We start from the raw sequence: 22,313 nt of genomic DNA on the forward strand, positions 1-22,313 counted from the left end.
AGGGAATATTTCAATGCTCATATAAACATCTACTTTTCTGTAAACAGGCTTCAAACTGCTTGAGTCAGACCTTTAAAACTGTCCTGACCACATATACATATTAGAGAAGCTCTTTCATAGTAGGTTAAAGTAAGGTAAGTGAAGTTACAATAATATGAATGAATAATATATAATAAGGAAAATATAATGTGTTAGACTGAATATCTCTGAATGAGTTAACAGAGTTATACCATAACCAGTATTTAAAAGAAGTAAATACTTTATTAAGAAGTTTTTTAACTAGTTTGAACTTTATAAAAAAATACAATTTGGTACCTTAGTTCAGAAGTTCTCCACTTTTTCAGGGTTTCTCAAAGGGTCCAAATAAAAATCTGTGCAGCTGAGATTTTATTGATCCTTTATTTTAGCAGGGAGAACCCACTGAGACCCACAGATGTGCCCCGCAGCAATACAATAAAAGATAGAAGAGGAAAAAAAACAACATATAAAAAGCAGACAAATTCATAAACACAAACTGATTGAAACAAACACAAGCTCTGGTTTAAAAGTCTCATTTTCAAAACAGATGCAATCACTTTCCATTATTAGTTCAGACACGAGCTCTGATAGAGCCGACGATAAAGCAGTGGGAAAGAAGAACACAAAATATGACAACATTTGTGTGGCTTTTTTTTTAAATTTCCCCTTTTTTTGATGTAAAACGCTCACATATCTCTCGACTTTGGGGTCTCACGTTGAATTTAAACGAAATGATCTGGGAAGTCTTTGAGGGGAAAGAGTGTAAACATAAAGCAGTGGAGGAGTGTTTCATAAAATAACTTTCTGTACGGCTTAAAAAGAAGCAGCTCAGTAACAGATTGTAGATTTCCCTCAATAAATATGATGCATATTCAGTAACACTGTCTATAATATTGGGTTCTTTACAGAAACCTGACAGAGCTGCACAGTAAGACCGGCATACGAGGTACCTGGTTGTTTGGAGTGACAGCACATTTTGACATATCGCTTTAGAAATCATTTACACACACTCATTGAATTTATAAGGACATTGATAAAAGGGGCGGTACATGTAAAAAGTCTTTAAGGACATTATAAAGTGCCTGAATGAGAATATTAGAGCTGTGGTGGTTTTCCATGATATTTGGTGATTCAGCTCAGTTGGTCGTCTCAGTCCTATAAACTCTTGGGCTTGTCCTGATTGTTCATGTATTTCTGGTAAACGACTTCCAGTGTGGTGAAGAAGTTCCCCAGGAAGAGCACCATGTAAGCGCAGCCGCACATCATAACCTAAACCACAGCATGAAAGATATTCTGAGTCAGAGGCTCTTTGAAACTTGTCGAACATGAAGAGAGAATAAGATTACAAAACAACAAGACTTTTCAGTTTCCCTCGTGAACAAACCTGCCACTCTTTGCACTGCGGGAGCTGAGACATCTTGAAGAGTGTGATGCCGTTGTAGAACTGCCAGAACTGTAAGAGGAGTAACAGTAAACAATCAGGAATGCTTTAAGCATCAGTTTAATTTACTACCCTCTTAAGTCACTAAGGACAAAAATGTCCACTTCCAAAAAACTGCTATAAAAATAGAACAGATTAATATTTTTTTCTACTTTTTTTTGCATAAATCTCTTAAACAACTCCAGCCCTGCTCAAAATGATCAAATATTGAATAATTACCAGGAATTTAACCCTTTAAATCAGAATCATGGACTCAAACTGGCATTTAAAGGGTTAAATTCCTGATAATTATTCAATATTTGATAGTTTTGAGAAGGGCTGGAGTTGTTTAAGAGATTTATGCAAAAAAAAAAGTAGAACAAAATATGAATCTATTCTATTTTTATAGCAGTTTTTTGGAAGTGGACATTTTTGTCCTTAATGACTTAAGAGGGTAGTAAAAATGTTTCACAGTGTTCTATTGATCTATTAAAAAAAAAAAAATTTGCATTCCAAAATGTGTCAAGAGCGAGACTTTCTTAAAAAAATGTGTGCCATATGCACTAACACAGACAAAATGATGGCCAGATAAAGAGGAAACATTTGACCAAATGGACAAAAATGTCTATGGTGATGCATGAGGGTTAAAACTCACTTTAAAGCCCCGTTTCCACCAAGCGGTCCGGTTCAGTTCGGTACGGTATGGTACCCATTTATTGTCGTTTCCACCGTCAAAAGTTGGGAATGGTATCAAAATAAGGGATCCGTACCGTCCTACTTTTTTGGTACCCTTCTGTTGGGGTGCCAAGGGTACCGATCTGAACCTATAGGGTGCCTTGTTTACTGTGTCCCTGTTCTTCTTGAATGTTTGACTTCATTAATAGCTGGCTAAACTGTGTTGGGCTGCTATGATGTCACACTATTACATAGCTGACGAGGCGATCTCCATCCGGCTTACACTCTGATAACCAAAGAAGGGTACGCAAACAAGTTCAGGTTCAAACTGTACTGAACCAAACCCGACTGCTTGGTGGAAACGGGGCTGAAGTGTGTATTTCAGTCTATGCGACTCTTTTTCTTGTTTTATTCCCTGCTGGCTGTAAATCAAATTGCTCCTCTGGGATAATAAAGTTTACCTTGATCCTTGACTAATCAATGAATCATTTTGTTTTTGATTCAAACCCTTAATGTTTGTGCTCTACAGTGAAGTTAGCAGCGAGCTGAGTGATGGGAAAGGCTACTCACGTGACCAAAGAACAAGAAAGGTAGAAGGAAGGTCAAGCCTCTCCACATCCAGGACTGGAAACCTTCTGAACACCAGGAGAGGAGACCAGAGAGTCACTGACATTTACCAGTTATGAGAGTTTTTACAAAGTAAACATACAAACAATGTAAAAGAATCATGTCCTGAAATTAGCAGCAGACCTGGACAATGTATTGGAAAAATGAGTTTGGGCACATGGGATGAACTGTGTAAGGAAAGGGATACGTTTCCACCTCCGGCATTGTTGTTGATACAGTGGAGAAGTGACATTGATGAGTGTGGCAATGTTCCAAAAGCTGAACTTGAGCTTTTGAAGAAAAAAGCTGGCGCAGAGGACAAGTTAACATTTAAGACGCTGAGCGCTGAAAACGCTTAACTGCATTGGTTTCATATGGAAAATAAGAACTGCCAAGAAAAAAGGCATTAGTGGACACAGGCCCATTATGTCAGAGTCTCCTAATTCGGAATTTAAAATGTGGTTGACGGCAGCTTCAGCTTCAACTGTACTCACCGACTGTAAGGTCCATGTTATGCCTTTCTCCGAGCGCTCTGAGTCGGTACAAGCTGCCACTCTGGTAGTAGTACTGGAGAAACTGGACGAAGCCTTAACAAACAGAACAGAGAAAAATAAACACAAGAAGACGTTAATAATCGGCCCAGACATCACACTTTATGTTGAGTGTTTGAAAGAAGACTAATTCATTTACAGGATCATGTGTCGTTCCAAATATGAAACCTGCAAGAGCTTCCTGGACTTTCTGTGTGAGCCTATTGACACTTCCCGATATTGTTTTACATTTTCAGGGTTTATTTTTTCATGAACATAAGGAACCATCATTAATAAGTAAAGACAGTTTGGACCTAGGGTTAGGGTTAGGGTTATCCTTGTTTCTTCTATTCCTCCACATCTCTTGTTCAGAAGTAATGAGGAGCATGTTTTTTTTTTTTTTTTTAATGTTTTTATACAGTAAAGTTCAGAAGCATTTTTATGTCCAACCTATTGTGAAACTCTGTGATAAGAAGGCCAAAAACACTGGGGAAAGCTGGCCTGAAGAGTACACTGTGCTGATTATAGTGTGTATATATCAAACAGGGACACTTAGGACACCGCTCTCTTACTTTGGTAGAGACAGTATGATATGAACTGGTTCCTAAACATCTGATAGAGAACCCCTTCAGGCCTGAAAACAAAGAGATCCGCTGGTTAGAATGGAGCACAAACACAACTAAACACAAACTATTATGAAGAAAAATGTCAACGTGTTCCCATGGAAACAACCAAACAAGATTAAAAAAAAAAACATGACTCACCAGGTGAGTATGACTCCAGACAGAAAGGTGGACACATAATGATGAAAGACCCACCAACCTCGGATCCTGAAACAACATGGAGGACGGACACTGAAGGATACAGGACTGCACTGTTTGTTAGAAGCTTGTAAAAGTTTCCATACTTTGATACTTGTTTTAAAATGACAAAGTATCAGTTAATTTAATGACCAATGGGATCAAAACGTACAAAGGTTTAAGAAAAATCTTCAGATCTTCATCAACGTTTAGGTACCCGGGTGTCTAGGACTTGTATTTGGTATCACTATCATTTCGTTTTTACTAGAAATGTTGTAATGAGATGAGATCTGGCATGGTGACAACCCTAGTATGTTGTAGTACTGTAAAGTAAGGCTCTCGAACTATTACATTTTTTGATGTAATAGTTTCACATTCACATCCATTATTTCACATTTAAAAATAAAAAAGATTTGGCTTTTATTTTGAATTTCTGTACTGTCTTAAGCTGAGAGTACTTTCTTGCTGTTTGAATTCAACCCTGCTTTTATTTTGAAATAAAGTAAGGACCTTCTTGTAGATCGAAGGCTACAACATAAACTTAACCACGGACAGAAGAACTTGTTACGGATCTAAAGATAAATCAAAACATTTCAAATGAGCTGAAAAAAAAAGTGAAATATCTGAAGTCATGAGGGGGCGTATCTGCAACTAAAGGGACAAATAGCATGTGATTAACTAGTTAATGCTGACAGCCCTACTGTAAACCAAAAGGAAAGTTCATAATGTAAGAAGACACAGGCTGGGTCTAGAGAACATCATAACTATTTTAATTCATCACACTGATCATCCTAAAGAGGATACTGCTGATAAATCCACAAAGAGAAACTCATTCAGGGTTCAAAGGGTTCATCTCTAAACGTCAAGGTCCCAGGAAACGGAACATCATCATAATCATTGTATTAAAAAAAGTGGACACGGTTTAATTTGTTGCCGACCTCGAGCCGTTGCTGATGAGGACGCTCTCCCGGATGGTGAGCGTGCAGTAGTACCACACCAACAGGAAGTAGAAGAGGGCATCTAGGGCTCTGAAAACACAATTTCAGATAAAACTTAACCACGAGGGAAATTTAAACATTTGATGAAAAAACAAACTCAGCAGTCGTTTCTGTATGAGTTCATGAGAGTCTAATGGGTGTGAATGTTTTTCTTAATGTTGTGGAACCAAAGGCAATGTTCTGTAAGTGATAGACAAAAACATTTCTTTGAATCTTGAATTCAAACACAGGCCGGGCAGTGAAGGCTCTGTGAGTTCTCCTCTCATCATCCACCTTGCTCATAATGACCAAATAATCTAATTTCAGGGCTCATTATTAACAACGGTTTTGTTTGACTTTGCGCCGCTTCAGTGTTTCATTTCAAGTCATTGTTGCCAAAGACAGAAAAGAAAGCCCCAAGCTTCATTCCTGACAGTCTACTGCTCAGTCACTTTCTCCTTTTCTCTCTCCGTCCTGTTTTGACCACTTTGCCTCTGCCTTGATGTGTCTACAAAGAGAACAGAGCTGAGTAATGAGAGAAACTTCCCTTCAGGGCGCTTTGCCTACAAGCTTTGTCTTTAAGCTAAACTCGCCTCAACCAAAGTCACATGGTCTACCTCCACAGAGGCACCAGTCTCCCTACTTTGTCAAAGTCAGACTAGGGAAGAGATGTCGCAGAAGCAAAATTTTAAACTTCAATACAAGCAATACAAGGGACCTCATGGGGCTTCCTTGGCTTTTGGAGCCGGCCTCAAGTGGACACTCAAGGAACTGCAGCTTTTTTTTTTTGTTTACTTCCACACAGGCAAAAGTTTTCAACTCTGGAGAATGTCACTTGGTGTTTACTTTGAGTTGATCCTACATACAAAATAAGCCACTAGAGCCCAGATTACACATCCATCCAAGAAATAAACCCTCAGTTGGATTCACTGTAATGCAGCGAATATAAAAAAGACTCTGAGAAGTCTTACCTGTAGCTGAACACAAAGCGACAGGTGAAGGAGAACACGAAGAGGATGACTGTGAGGATGAGTTTGAATTTCTCATATTCATCTTTGTAGGCAAATCTGCAAAAAAAACAAAAGAAATCATGTAAATGTGATGTGAGAGGTGAATTTCACTTTATTTTGGAAGTTATTTGTGTAATATGAAGGTGGCTTACTTCGACTGTTTGTTCAGGAGCGTTACATTGACGCTTCCTAGCACAAGGCTGAGGTATAACCTGAACAGGAAGACGAGCCAGTCATTCAAAAAGCCCACATTTCATCATGTTTATGCTTTATTGTCGTCTCCTCTACAAAACCACATCACTCAGACTAACCCGTTCTTCTTTGGCAGAAAAGCTTCCATCTCAGAGAAGGCATCTTCTCTCTCTTTGATGGAGGCTCTGATTTCAGCGATGGCCTCCAACTCCTCAGGACTTAATGTTGGTGCTGGGGTGTTCTCTTTGCATCTATTGATGAAAAACATTGTGACATGTTTACTATACACCCTAGAGTTGTGTGTATAATCACTAGCAAGATTTGTTTCAATATCTTTGCTCTTTTGCACAGTTTTAGATTTATAATAGATATTATTTATAAAGCGCTTATAAAGCTCAAAGACACTGTATGTTTGTTAAAAAAGACAGAACTATCAGAACAGTAACAAACACTGGGACATTACACACAGGTCATAAAGACAACAAGATAAGCCACAGATATTTAAAATACACATCACAATCATACATTAAAAGCTCTTGTGAAGAGGTGGGTCTTGAGGAGTGATTTGAACGTAGATGGGTCAGTGCAGTGTTGGATGTGAGTGGGGAGTGAGTTCCAGAGGGAGGGGGCAGCTATAGAGACGGCTCTGTCCCCCCCCCAAGGTTCGGTGCTTGGTTTCTGGACCTGCTGCAGGTTGGTGGGCGGGCAGAGCAGCCGGGACCAGGAGAGCCGTGAGGTCAGAGCGGTTGAGGGCTTTATGTGTGAGGAGCAGGATTTTAAATTGGACACAACCCATTTTTCCATGCTACAGTCCCCAACACTGCAGCTCTAGATAGGGATAGGTTTAAACACTACTTCTATGTTGTATTGTTCTCTTAGTTTTTGCTTTGTTTTTTTTGTTTTTGTTTCCTGTCAAAGCGTCTTTGAGTATTTAGAAAAGCGCTATATAAATCTAATTTATTATTATTATTATTATTATTGAACAGGGGACAGAAATTTGGATGCCGTTCCCGTTCAACAAAATACGCAGATTTCTCTCTTCTGAAACTTGATTCCTACTCCCTCAGATTATAACTGGGGCTGCTAAATAACATTCATTACAAAATGCTGAATGTCAAACTCGGCCTTGTCATAATGTTCTGCACAAAACACATTTTCAAGCTACAAACTTAATGACATGAATGTACTGTGATAAAACAATTAAACGGTGTTGTTCATTTGGACGATTCTTAAAAAATTCTAATCATTTCTCTGCTGTGTTTTGGGATTTAAAGGTCAATATCTCATGTGATCCTGACTTCACTCTTGAAAAGTGTAACTAAGTTAAATGTTATGGTATTATTTTGGTTGGTAAAAACTTGCATGACTGATGGAAAGCATGAAAGCAATAAAAATAATTATTAAAAAAAAAAAAATAAAAGTATAATAATGGATTTCATGGATTAACTGTGGCTCAATATTCCATCTTTTGTTTTTAAAATCTTGCGAGACCAATGTCCCACTTACAGCGAAGGTGAGGTCGGAGTCCTGTAATAAGTCAAAGCCATTTAGGCGCAGTACTGCCTCTGCACAAATATTTACAGTGTCTCCTCAGTGAACCTGCTGATCCGTACTCACGCTTCAAGTGACAGAGACAGCTCTTTCAGTTTCTTCCTCTGACGTGAAATAGCACCGGAGCTGCTGTCCTGCAGTTTGGTGACTTCCTCAAGCTTCTGTTTGTAAAGACGGTGGGTGTCCTAAAAGTGGAAAAAGAAACATGTATCAACTTGTGGTGTGTAGTAATAACTGTAAGTAATGCATGATTCTGCAAGGTACAGAAGACACAAAACATCCGTGTGAATTGTCAACAATTCTGCCAAACGGGTCACTCGCTGCATATTTATCTTTAAAAGTTCAGTTTGAATTGTCATGTAAATAATCAACGACTCATTGTTTGGCCTAGTGGTTAGTTTACAGCCCACCCCCTCCCCCCACGATGTTCAGAAGATGTTGTCCTGAAAGCGTACGCCACAGGTTAGAATCCGACCTGTAGTTCCTTTCCAGCAAGTCATTCCCCACTCTCTCTCCCTCCCGTCCTGTTTCTCAAATTAAGATATAAAAAGCTCCAAAATAAATATAAAAAAACCCCCCAAAAAACAGGATGGTCCTTCAATTCTGAACCAGTTGGATAAGGTTTTTTTGTTGGGCCTTTATTTATTCAACAATGATTTCACCTCCCCGTCGCACACACCATTACTAAACAGTTCCCAGTATGTTTTAGACGTGTGTCGTTGAGTTTGCATGAATGGTACACGCAGACAGAGGCTGATTGTTTTTAGCCGAGTATGTGACCTACAATGGCAGTTGCTCCAGAGTGCTGCACAGTCAGCTCTGTGGTAATCGAGATCATGTTTCAACAACTGCACGATCTTGATTTGAGATTCTTTCATTCATGTACTTGATTTGTTGATTTATAACCGTCTGATCAGTCTGTTGTTTCAGTCAGAGGGCTGTAATGTAACTTTTTACATCAGGTACAACTTAAAACATATTTAAGGTGCTTACACCGAGGTTCTATATACTTCTACTCCACTTCCTTAAAGAATTATTTGACTTTCAATACATTTATTTACAGCTTTAGTTACAGATCGGGTCGGTGCTTTGCTCAAGGGAACCTCGCCAGTGCTCAGAAGGTTTGTTTTTTTTGTTATGTCTGCTCAATGCTGCTCCATGTCTGTCCTGCATGATATACATTTTTTATATTGACCAATTGCTGCTTTATGTGTATCCTGCACGGCCTGCCTCCCCCCACCCCCTTGCTCCCTATCCCTCTTCCTGCATCTTATCCCATCTCTCCCCCTATCCCTTTCCAACCCCGGCACAGTCTAGGCCTGTGAAGGCTGTTTCGTCATGAGCCGGGGATCCAGCCGAAGATTTCTGCCTTTTAATAAGGCAGTTTTTTCTTACCACTGTAACTTTTGCTGCTTTGCTAAAGTGCTCATGATGGATAGGCCGGGTCTTTGTAATATAGCAATAAGTAAGTAAGGTCTTTTACCTGCTTTTTGTAACATAACAATGAGTAAGGTCTTTTACCTGCTCTTTGTAAAGTGTCTTGAGATAACACTTGTTATGAGTTGAGGCTATACAAATAAATTGAATTGAATTGAATTGAATTTATGTATTTTCTCCTGTGGCTGCTCACCTGTCTGCTTAATTACTGTCATGATATTTCTATTTTTGCAGCTTTTAGCGATGTTTGAATTTGTTTTTTTTTAGGGAGCCTTTTATAAAATCTGGCCAGGGACAACAGAGGAAAAATTGCCTTTTGGCATATTTACAGAAATGTTTATCAATATGCAATGTCACTGTAAAATAAAAAAATAAAAAAATAAAAAATAGGTGAACTGGCACCTCTCCAGCTTCCAGACCAGTTTCCAGATTTGGTCTGCACCACAACCAAGTCTCTACAGACTGAGCTACTGCTGCCCCTCGAGTGAAATAAGAAGTGGATGAAAATAAGTGTGATCTACTGGTCAATATTTATTTGTATAGTGCAAATTCATAACAAATGTTATCTCAAGACACTTCACAAAAAGAGCAGCTAAAAGACCTTACTCTTCGTTATTTTATCTACAGAGAGCCAACATGAATCCATCACGAGCACGAAGCAACATTTAAAGTTACAGTGGCGATGAAAAAACTTCCTTAAAGAGGCTGAAACCTCGAACAGAACCGGACTCATGAGGAACAGACATCTGATGAAACTGTGCTGGGTTTGGAAAGTGAGACAGACGGAGAGGCAGGAAGAGGAACAAGAACAGAGACACACAGAGCAACAACAAAAACAATGACAGATAGATTTAAAGCTACAATATAAATCATAATGTTAACAGTTTGTGTAGTAAGCATGACAATAGACCGATCAGTCTAAATAATAAGAGGAACTGTAATGATGATGAAACGGGGAGGACTCATTGAGTTAATTATTGAGGTTGATGTTGAGCAGATAATAGATTCATTATAATATTTATATTAATGATAATAGATGTAAGGCTGTTATTAATAGTGTTAGTAAAATCTGTCTTATCTACTTCTTGAGTTTATTTTCCATCTGTTTCATAATTACATATTTATTATGATGTTTATCTCAGCATTTTTGCACTACTCACCACTGCACTTGTTTATTAGTGTTTTTGCTTATAATATGTTTATATTTAATGTCATAACTTTGTACATTGAGAGCACAGTTACTGAAGATACATTTTTAGACTTGTGGTTCTGTGTTTTTTTTTATCCTGTTACTTTAGTAAATGCTCTGAAAGCTTTAGACACAACTGTAAGGCTATTTAATGACGCCAAATGCAAAACGACATGTTGCATGTATATCTAGTTGTGTGCTTTATAAATAAAATGTGTCAAAAAACTCCAATGAATCGTCCCTGAGAGTCCAGTAAGTAGTTCTCCTTCTCTCTAAACACAAAGTCTTACTGTTATCATGAAACATGTGTTGCGTTCAGGGGGGCTCGTAATCGAGGAGATCTACTCTACCTTCTCCTGAGTTATTGTTTCTCTCATTGTGTCTCATTACTAATTCATATCTTGAGCTGCTGTGGAGGGCGGATCCCCCAGCTGCTGCCTGGTTGCCCACCGGGACAGTTCACACTTGTATCATAGGTGACGTTAAGAGTTAGAGAAACTCACCTGAATTTGTTGGTGATCTTTCTCCAAATTCTCCCATTCGCGTAAACATTCAGTGAAACCCGTCGGAGAGAACAACATTGTCTACAGTAACATAAGGAAGCCTCCTGAAGTTGGGTAATATTCACACTCTGCTGTGTAAGAGTTGTACGGACGGCTGCCTGTCGGTGTCAAAAAATGAATTCGTCGAACAAGAGCTACTTCCGGTCTGAGCCTTCATAATAAAAGCTTTAAATGGCAAGGCGATTTGGTGGAAGAATTCAGACCCTCAAGTAGATTTCTTTTTCTTTTTATCACACATTGAAACTCTGAAAAATACCTGTATTTTTTAACCTTAAGTGTAAAGGTATTGCCAGCTAAAGTTTAAGTTTAAGTAGCCTACTCTGAGTTTTTTTTACATTACAGCTGTATTTATGTGGTTTACTGCTGTGGTTGTTTAAGGCTGAGCTATTACTGTAAGGGGCTGAAATGTATTGGAAAATAAACATACCACAGCAATTTTAACAGAAATGATTCACAATAAACAGCAATGGTTATTTTTTTGATATTTTAGAAGGTCTAACGCAAGGCGTAAAATGTACAACTGAGGCAACGAAGTTCCTCCGATTTTTATTTTTACAGCAAGCAAAACAGCCCACCTACCCACATATCTCCACCTGCCTTCATCTTGTAAGACTGTAACATTCAGAAACAATACAAGCGGACATTAAGGGAGATAAACACGCATCAATGAACACTAAAAACAAACAAAGAGAAAAACAAGAAAGCAAACACAAAAAACAAACAAAACAACATAGACACCAGCAAAACGGATGAGATAAAAGTAAAGTATGTGAGCTGTCCAAGCTTAAGTCTTATCACAGGTAGCTGTAGTATTTACCACACTTTAAATTTTAAACACAAAAAACTATCAGCCACAGTATCTTTGCAGCCCTGAAGTACTTCCTTATCTTCCAATTTTGTCATACCTTTTTATATCCAAAACTATAGCTCCTACTTCATTTTTTCTAAATATTGCAGAAAAAAAATAATATATTCTAAATACTCCATACTGCATTTTTATAATATTTTTAAAATATTTTTAATTGGCCTAATTCTGCAGTCCAACTTTAATTTACGGAGATGGATCTTCTTCCATGAAATGCTCTTGGTCTATATTGTCCCTGTCCATCTCCTCCTGCAGATGTATTGCTGTTTTTAAAGCTAATTAGGGTTGAGTACACAAAATAAAATCTTCTTTAATGCAGTCTAATAATCTATATATATAAAAAAGATTTTCACTTATGTGCTTTTATTGTTTAATGTAAAAGAAAAATCACAAAACGTTGCGTCATTTCCGCTGTGTTGTCACATGCGCTGAGCGTGCTGGCAGGTCCAATCAGAAGTCGCGTTGAGTTTTTTGGGTTCCTCTTATCAGCCAATCAACCGCAGCACCTTTAAACCAGCACTTGGTGTGACTTTGTGTGCTCTGAGTTTAACCTCTGCAGGGAATTCCTTCTCATAAATCACTCGACTTCCCGTTTAAAACCACAGACTGTGCATGTTAAAACACGAACTTTGAGCCTACTTTCAGAACAAAAACGTAAAGTTTTTTGATTTAGCTCGTTTGGTGGATCTGGTGCCAGGGGAAATGAATGCTTGACAAGTTGGCACTTTGCCTGTATATTTAGAACTGGTGTTATGTAACAGGACAAACTGTCTTCTTCAACATTGTTAGAAACTCTGGCATGGTATGGACTCAAAATACAGCCAATGATATTGAAGTGAGGAGGGGGGAAACACATCTCAATATATAAACAGAAAAACAAATAAGCAGAGTGAGAATCAAAGTGAAGTAAATTTAAAACACATGAAAAGCCCCCTGGTGACACTTCACTCTTTATTCTTCTTGTTTCCTCTCATTTAGTTGTATTGTTGAAATTCTTGAAGACATATTTCAGAGGGGAAAATCTAAAAAGCTTTCTTAATGTAACATGGCTGACACCTGTTTCGGAAGGTGTCCATAAAATGTCAACACCTCAAATAACAAAAATCACATCAAATAATACAAATAAACAGAGAAGCTAGTCGATGTTATTCTTTTCCTCCTGTCAGCTCCTGTGTGTCCCACCGGAGTTAAAGCTTTTTGTTTGAACTTATTGACCTTGTTTCCTCCTTTCTAGATTCTTGCTTGTGTTGTTTTTTTCTCTCTGATTTGCGTCGCTTTGGATAAAAGCGTCTGCTAAATGAATTGCAGAATTGTAGAAATACAAAATGCAATACAGATGAATAAATGAATAATTAAATTTGCTATTTACGGATTATGCCACTGCTCACTAAGGTTGTCAAAATTGTCTTGATACTTTTCAATGCCACATGTTTTAAAATGATACAGTTTCTGTTATTGTAATGATAATGCCAAAGCTAAAAAACGCAAACTACTGCACAACATCCCAAAAATCAGTTGATTGTATTTGTGCAATTCAGACCGTGTGCAGGTGCAATTTTTAAATACTGAAAACAAGAAATACATAAAATTGGGTGCATAGAACATAGAAATATTTATCGATAGGCTATCAATTGATTATGACTATCATAGCAGAGTTAGTTCTATTATGACAACCCCACTGCTTACTTGAGTGAGTGCAGAGTAACACAATCAGCAGTCTTTATTGCTGAAAGTGAATAGAGTCACACTGTTGTCAAAGCTGTAGCTTCCTTTGTTAAAACCAAGGTTCAGAGGCGTCAGTCACTTTTGTGCCCACGGTGTGAAGCTCCCAGTCAGACAGCTGCTGTAGAAACCCCGTGTTGGGCCTCATGGTGGGTTTACATTTGCACATGTACCTCCAGGCCTCCTGTAAAAAGTCAAATGAAAGGAATTGTGAACTTTTGAATGTAGTATTTCACGTCTTATTTGCACATTTTCTTTAAATTATCAATATTAAGCTCACACAAGTACATAACCTGATAGTTCCAGATTTGAGGAGACACATCGGGGGGGACTGATATCATAGCTTATTTGTGGTTAGATCTAGTTTGGGATGTACTGTAGCACATATTGTCATTTTTGCACCTCGATTGCATGTATGTGGCTTAAAAAATATTTTTAAAAATAAAGTTCCAGTATGTCTCTCAAGATGAAAACTTTTTACCCGATATTTGTTGCAGCCTTAAGATCATATTTGAACTAGTAGAGCCACAATGTGTATAGCACAAACTGCAACCAAACTGAATTGACCCCATACACTGTATAAAACATGGACGTAGTCTCGGTGACTTCACCGAATGGTCTCTGAAGTGACATTTTGAAGCCCAACGTTGGTGTCACCATATTGGAATTGTGGTCTAAAACTTACTATCTGTCAACCTAGCAACAGGCAAAGAGGCGGAGATAAGGCAGGCTCGAAGCCCCCCCAGCCAACAGTTACACTCTTTCCTGGGAGACAACTTAGCCTGACCCTACTTCTGCAAATGTATGCAGAACTTTTAGCCTTAATGTAAACAAGACAGGTGAGTTACAAAAAAAATCCCCACTTGTACAGCGTGAACCATGAAGACATGATCTATTCACACCAAATTTGTTTTTTATACCTCGCTGTGAACATGTTAATTTCTGATGTCAACATGGGCATTTTAATATGGGACTTCTGGGGTTCTTGCAGTTAGCCTCAATGGGACACATTTTGCATTTCCACATTGTCTTAATTTTTCAACACTTGAGGTCACTGCTTGAATGAACCCTACTTGCCTGTAGTGTGTATTTGTGGTGGTGCATGACAAAGGCGATGGTTACAGCACTGCAGCGGCTTCTGCCATGCTCTGAAACGATCAGGACAGGCAAGCCAATGTTGATGTTTGAATCTGAAAACACAAGAGAAAATGCTTTTTCAATGAACAAAATCCTCTGCATTATGAAGCTTAGCAACAAAATAAGAGTGAAATTCAGAGATATTTCTGTTTGTATTTTTCTGAATGCCTCATTTAATTCTCATCAATTGTAAAACTAAGGTGCACCCAAAACACTGACTTTCTCTTTTATTTGTTAAGTATGGTCATGACTTACCGATGAAACTACAAATCCTTTCAAAACTTGAATACAAATCAAACGCCACTGAGTCGACAGCAGGGACAGTTAGGACGGTCTGGTTCCCCTTTATGGATGTAGATCTAAAAGAGTTAAAATCAACTTATGAACAGATTCCACCAACAGGGGGTTTGATTTCCTGAAATTCCTCTGTTGATGTTACAAAAGAATCAGTCCTGCCTTACTCCACACTCTCTGAGAAACTGACGACAGCGCTGATCTTCAGGTTTTTTAGGATAATGGAGTCCATGCTTTGATTCTGGTCGCCCATATACAGCAGTCCTGCTATTATCTCCACTGGATAAGCCTTCAGGTTTTCCAGCTCCTGAGATAGTCCAGAAACGTCACTGTCATCAGCATTCATTTGACTCAACTCACAACTCAGAACAAGGATGTCATATGGACCAGAATGTATAAAATCTCTGGATAACTGCACGTCACTGGGGCTGTGATATTTTAATAAATACAAAACCTAGAAAAGAGGTATCAGCTTTGATGATTTAACACTAAATTGAAATGTCAATGACAGCAGAATGTTAACTATTGCATGTTCAAAATGTGTGTTAAAGACTGTTAAAATTATCACTTTTAACATAAATGTATCATTCATGAACTTCTCCACAATCTGCAAACCAATAGGGGAGCTCTGCTATAAATAGACCAATTTCCTATTTGAAATTTGCAATCTTAACTGTGCAGGTAATGATTGAATGCCGTTCTAATAGTATTAAAAAGGGTTTAGTGTACACAAGATGTGGCATGTGGGTGTAGATTGGCGATGTGGTTATTCAACATCAGAAACAGAATTAGCTTGATTGGAAAAGTCTGTTTACACTAATAAAAGTAATTTGACCCAATGTTGGACACAGTGCCAGGAACACTTTCAGGACGCTAGAAAGAGACAGACACACAGCTAATTTAGAGAATGTCAAGGCTGAATCAGCAGTGTTGACAGAAAGATAGAGCTATGATGAAAAAATACAAGGATGGAAAAATGAAGAGAAAATAAATGTAAATCAAAAACAGTTAACATTACAATAGTATAAAGTCTCAGCTGGACATCAGCCCAAAAGAGGAGAACGTGTAACGGTACGACTGAGGCTCTGTTAGGACATATATCTCCTGGATGTTTCATCTTCATAGACGTATTATTGAGAGCAGGTCAGGTGTGTTCGTCTTACCAAGATGGTGTAGAGGATTTTCTCAGTCCTTAGAAAAGTGTACAGAGCTGAGAACCTCTCAAAGCCGCCTCTTAAGATCTTGACTGGATAGAGGCTTGCTTGAGCAAAGGCCCGTGCACAGTCAACTGCCCTGCCTGCAAAGCAAACACAGAAACACTCTGGTGAACTTCCTTCATTGGTTAAAATGCATGTTTAAAGCATTGCATGTTGAAAACTATCATGGTGTAATGCAGAGGAAGATAGAGATGCTCAGAGAGGTTTCTTTCTCTATACCACTTCTGTTTTTGCAGCATTTTGAAATGTATATTTTGTACCAGTCAACATTTTGCAACATTTCCTGTGCATCACTTTCACTGATTACCTTGCTCCTCTAAACAGCTCGTGTTGCCGTCATAGACTACTACATGCTGCATACTGTCCACCTCCACAGCCACTGGCAGAAGAAATGTATCTGAATCCTATAAAGAAGTATCAAAGATTTCATTATTGACGCACAAAATAATCTCACAAACGGAGGTATAAGAAGATAAACTTTATTAAGGGTATAGAGGAGGTAAATGACCTGCTTCAAACAGAACTTTTTGTCGGATTGTTTACATTGCATCAGAAATTGTAAATACAATCTCTCCCCGTCTTGATACTTTTATTCAGAGTGTACGACACATGTAATCTAGCTTCAAAATGTAAAACGGTTAAAGCCAATTTCCGAATAGATCTGGAATAGATTTATTGTGTATACCGCTACATCATTAATGCTGCATCTTGTGAAACTTCACAAATTTTAACTCCAAAACGCTGCTGTTTTAGTTTCTTCATTTATTTCCCCTTGCTTCTGAAATGAACAATTGCTCCATTTTCTAGTTGTCTTTTTGGTTCTAATGTACCTACAACTGAACCGAAAAGTATTTTATTGATTCTTGCATATCTATCTATAACAAAACTGTTGAACCAGTAATATCCGTACCACTTTGACATTTCGAGCTGTTGGGATGTGGCTTGTTTGGTAATCTGGTGCTTCACGAGCATCTTGAAAAAATAGACACAAACATAACAAAGTTCATTTGAATTATTAAGAAGATCAAATCAAACCTTTAGGAAGTGGTCACATAAACAACCCAACCTAATAATTAGTATTACAGAGCTGAATCAAATCTCTTACCAATCAAACAGAGGTAGTTGATCTCTGCCAGCCTTGAAACACAACAGTTGCGTTGGTTGAGAAGATTGTAGAGCTCCAGAGGCTCACACATCATGATTTCAGCCATCACAGGAAGAAACAACAAACAGTTAACTAAAACCAAATATCAAGATCAGATTAACAATATTATTAACTGGACCTGTCGGAGAAAACATTGTATTTTTGCCTCTCTGAGTTCCAAAGAGCACATGTTGTTTGTATGGGTTCTGTTGCTCAGCAACTCAGCTCATTCTCTAATTGGTGGTTGGTTGGTGAGGATGCAGAGCCTTAAAGTGACAGGCATCCATTTCTGGAGCAAGATGAGTTTATTTATTCATTGATGAAGGAGTTTCAGGTATTAAAAGAGGATACAGCCAAAAGAAGAACAACATATATTTCAACATTATTATAACTTTCATTCTCCAACAAATATGCAAACTGTCTACTGCTCTTTTTATTATGTTGTGAAGATTGTAACTGAAATGTACCTGTTTGATCCTATCAGCCGATAGCTCATATTGTAAAAGGTTATTATTAACCACAAATCCAACAATTTAAAAAAGATAGATAAATTGATATTAGATATTCCAGCAGCAGGAAGCACCGAAGGATAGAACAGCACACAGACACAAAAAATAAAAACACAAGTTATATAAAAATATACTGTACACAGTAGCAACAATAGACATGTTTAAAAATATACAGATTTATATTAAAAAATAGTAGCATGGGCGCTGGTAGCGCAGTGGTTAGTGCACCCATGTATGGAGGCTTTGGTCCTTCAAGCGGGCGGCCCAGGTTTGAATCCAGCCTGTGGCTCCTTTCCCGCATCTCATTCCTATCTCTAGCCACTGTCCTATTTCTCCATTAAAGACACAAAAAGCCCAAAAATAAAAATAAATAAATAGTAGCAATAACAAGAAAAAAACACTAGTAAGTTCAGTTATTTCCTACCATGAGCAGCAAAAAATGCAAAGTAAATTGGATGATGACATGTGTAATTAATACATACCAGGGAGGATAAGTGCATGAATACTGTGGCTAACATTGGCAACTTTGTTGATTATGAGGTCAAAATATCTCCCTGTAAGATGCATATACAATTTCATGTCTTAATGTGGTGCACTGTTCATTTGAACAAAATGTGCTGCTAATAGGTTAACAAGAGGCTTGCTGTCCAGTGGAAATCAGTAAGTTTCAAAATCAGTGGATAGAACATCAGCACAGCCCCAAATGCTTGAAAAATAATAATTCAGATTCCTCTCTAAGTAAAGCATGCACTATTGAAGCATGCACAATTGAATTGAACTAACACTTAAAACCGCATAAAATGTTGTGAATTCATTATTATTATTTTTTTTTTTACATCAGAAATCCTAACACTTTGAATGTATATTGAGGCAGCTGAGCATTGTTTTAAGGCAGACTTGTAAAATTGTGAACCTAGCTATTAAACACTGAACAGACAGAAATGTGCCCACTTGGCAAAAATTCTGTTAGGACACCCAAATTATGTATTTCACGATGCAGAAAGCCAGACTGTGATGCTCTTACTACCGGTCCAGTCAGACCCTCTGTACAAAACAGGGGACATTGTCATTTTATTGCAATGATACAAGCATATTTATGTTTCTGTTGATTCTTCTCAAAACTTTTGATTGTTTCGTTGTTTTTTTTTTTTAAATAGTCGGGATCAGACAGCCATAGGAACAGTCTCCTGGTATAGAGATCAGATTTAACACTTGCCCATTTTTAAATGATAAATTACACATTCATTCATTTTTTGTACACACATTGATGAATTACGAAGTCAGCAGGGGTCTCATTTATATATATATATATATATATATATATATATTTTATACATACATGGCATGGGTCAGAGTTTGCTAACTGGTGTGTACATTTTACATTTAGGTTTTTAGTAAAGATCACAAACTTTGCATGGAAGGTTGTGTACGCCAGTTTCACTCACTTCATTTTTAGTAGGATATTCGCATGAATAAATTATGACCTCACAAGGGGTACGGCGGTTTTAGGATTCATATAGATGGGTAAGCACATGATGACGCTGTGGTCAGGGTCACTGCACTTCCAGAAAGTGAGTGGCAGAAAGCTCGTACTGGACGAGCAGTTAGCGGCTTTAAATCAGCTAATAAGTACCACGTAACACTCAGGATACAACATTTACTTTAACTGAAATATGTATTTATAAATAATAAGTTATCACAAAAACAAGATGTAACAAATTAAGGTGTACCAGGCTAATGTAGGTTAGACTCTTGGAGTTGGTGGAGAATTAATTAACACATGACACAGAATGTTGATAACCAGTTTTTTTATTTCAAAGTTAATTTTTTAACAAATAACAAAAAACACTTAACTTAATCAAGGAAAATCCCATAATTTAAATAAAAGAAAATAGGCCTTCAATTAACAGATTCTTAAGGGCACCTTTTACCCTCCATACAACATATGCTAAATATTCCCAATTCTATTCGTATAAATCAATGCACCAAAACACATTACACGTACTGCAGTTATTTGTTATGTGTGTGCAGATGTCCAACGAATTCAAATGTTTATTTAGGTAGGGGAAATCCTACCACATCATTTAACCAGATAGCCAGGCTTGAGGCCTGCCTTTTGAGGGAATCTTGAGTCCCTTGAAGTTGCTTCTTTAGCTCGCCATCTTCTTTGCTCTGGCAATATGGCCTGACCAGTGTTCAGTCCTGACACATTCCTCCTCAGCAGCAGCAGCAGCAGCAGCAGCACAGCAGCTCCTCAAGGGCTTGAAGTCTCAGTTCAGTTAAGTCCAGCTTTGTGTCCAGGGTTGTAAGCACAGTGTTTTTCTTTCAGAAGTTCTCCTTGACTGTTGTAGGAATGACTGTGTCCTGCTGCTTTCTGACTGACTCCTTGATTGGTTTCAATCAGGTGATTAGTGCACCTGGGGAATGGGGGTCGAAGCCTGTTGGCTGCAGACTGCATCCAATTGGCTCAGGATTTGAATGACAGATGCTGTGCATTCTGGGATTTGGTGTCTTTCATCAGCATGAGCCAAAAATACACTTTCTGTCTTTTCTTGGCCAAGAAGGCACCAACTTCAAAATTTATTTCACATTTCTGTTACACATTGTTGTTACTATCACCGTGCAAAAACCTGTAACAAAAACACCCACTGTGATTGTTTATAAGATTTATCCATATTTTATGGTCACACACTTAACTATTTACATGTTATCTCCATCATGTGAAAATCAATGCACCCTGCATGTAACTATTGTAGAAACCATCCCACTCGTGTGAATACACCTGTGCGTTCCATGATTACATGGTTTACTCATGTATGTATCAGCATCTTTTGCACTACTTGTTGTTCTGCTTACATTGTACTTTTTCTTGAGGTTTTTCCACTTCTTTGACACCTGTTAGGGTGTGTTCTTGCCATCAATGCCCAGTTCTTTGAACAACGTCCTGCATCATAACAAAATACAGAGTTATGTTAGCAGAATCAAACAATATAAACACAACACAGACGTTTGTATGCATTTAAACACATTTTAAAACAAATGACTCACTCCCAAAGTGGTCTAGCAGCGCTCTTCGACCTCAGGAAACATTGCTCATTTGCAGACCGAAACCTTATGAGCTGTCTGGTTTGCTGAGGAGTCCCTGGAATGATGGAAACGATATATCTTTGTAACATTGTTCAGACCGTAACCCTACTATGGTAATGATGGTATTCGACCGATCAAACAAATAGAAAGCATAAAGAGTTCATAACGGTTCACTGTGGGCTAATGTTAGACACTCTCGACTCGTCTGTAGCCTACTGCTATTAATGTGGCAGTAATAAATGCAGAAACGTCGTTGCTAGCTTCAGTTACATTTCGGGCATCATATAACTTCAAACTTGGAGGGTTTTGCCATGGGAATGGATCAAAATACTGAACTGTCATGCACAAACTGAGATGCAACAATGTAATGTTAGTCAGCTGAGCGGAGCTAGCTAGATAGTGATCGAGACACCCGCATACTATGAACAATTTTTGTCCCTTCTTTTCTAAAGAAACGGACCATAGTACATTGGAACATTATTTAACTAAGATGATGTTAATGTTGTCATAATTTTCAGATCTCATAAACGAAGGAAAAACGTACATTTGTGCGTCTCTTTTGCCGTTGTCATTTTGCCGTTGATGATGCGCAGTGCATTCTGGGAAATGACTCTGTTTGGAGTGCGCCTCCGAGGAATCTCGTTTTAAAGGGCCAAGTAGCCCTAACACTTCACCCTATCCCTCCGCTGCAACAAGAATTGGGACACCCTACCCCTACATGTGAACGCGCAAAACGAAGGGGTAAGGCTAAGGGGTAGGGCTAAGTGGTAGGGCTAAGTGGTAGGGTTAAGTGGTAGGGTTAAGGGGTGAAATGGGACTGAGCCCAAATGTAAATGTCCATGGTCCAATGTGCCTTAGGAAACAGTAAGGATCTTACGACTGTAGATGTCCTAAATTTAAACAGATTTTCATCTGTTGTACTTCTGTTATCGTCGGGTCACCTACTGAAGGCAGCGGTATCTTTGAATGTTTTGTCACGCCGTCCCACTGAGGGGGCGTGGTCAGGACGACAAGTGACGTCAATGTATACCCTCTATTGTGCGACTATTATATATATATATATATATATATATATATATAGTATATATACTATTGTGAGACCCCAGCTCTCAGTTACAAAGACGTTAACCTGAAACAAATATCCTGAGCTCACTGGATCAAAACCCCATGGTGGCTGATGATTTGAATGTTAATATTGTAAGCTCATTAGCTGACTAGCTAACCTACTCGCTCACAGAGGTGAGAGTGATGTATGAAACTGAACACATGCCGACATGCTTACTTGCATATTCCCCCTTTTTTAATGACCAGATTTGGAGAACAAGGCATGAATTGTCTGCTATTTTTCTCTTTTGTCTGCTCTCGCCTCA

The 22,313-nt window shown here is 38.3% G+C and overlaps 2 protein-coding genes across 2 annotated transcripts; both read right to left on the bottom strand.

Moving 5' to 3' along the window:
- Positions 1-380: 380 nt before the first annotated feature.
- Positions 381-11,091, bottom strand: tmem120aa (transmembrane protein 120Aa). Its single transcript, XM_020640535.3, has 12 exons — positions 10,909-11,091; positions 7,846-7,964; positions 6,348-6,479; positions 6,189-6,248; positions 5,998-6,093; positions 4,988-5,077; positions 4,014-4,079; positions 3,822-3,883; positions 3,214-3,306; positions 2,684-2,748; positions 1,403-1,471; positions 381-1,287 (listed from the first exon to the last, which is right to left on the bottom strand). The coding sequence occupies exons 1-12, from the start codon at positions 10,984-10,986 to the stop codon at positions 1,174-1,176; spliced, it is 1,044 nt and encodes a 347-aa protein (XP_020496191.2). The 5' UTR covers positions 10,987-11,091; the 3' UTR covers positions 381-1,173.
- Positions 11,092-12,228: 1,137 nt separating this feature from the next.
- On the bottom strand, positions 12,229-17,538 carry styxl1 (serine/threonine/tyrosine interacting-like 1). The gene is made up of 8 exons (XM_020640566.3): positions 17,309-17,538; positions 17,114-17,175; positions 16,511-16,607; positions 16,150-16,283; positions 15,154-15,293; positions 14,948-15,051; positions 14,633-14,745; positions 12,229-13,739 (listed from the first exon to the last, which is right to left on the bottom strand). The coding sequence occupies exons 1-8, from the start codon at positions 17,412-17,414 to the stop codon at positions 13,608-13,610; spliced, it is 888 nt and encodes a 295-aa protein (XP_020496222.2). The 5' UTR covers positions 17,415-17,538; the 3' UTR covers positions 12,229-13,607.
- Between the last annotated feature and the right edge of the window lie 4,775 nt (positions 17,539-22,313).

Source organism: Labrus bergylta, chromosome 14 (assembly GCF_963930695.1).
Source record: "Labrus bergylta chromosome 14, fLabBer1.1, whole genome shotgun sequence".
NCBI lineage: Eukaryota > Metazoa > Chordata > Actinopteri > Labriformes > Labridae > Labrus > Labrus bergylta.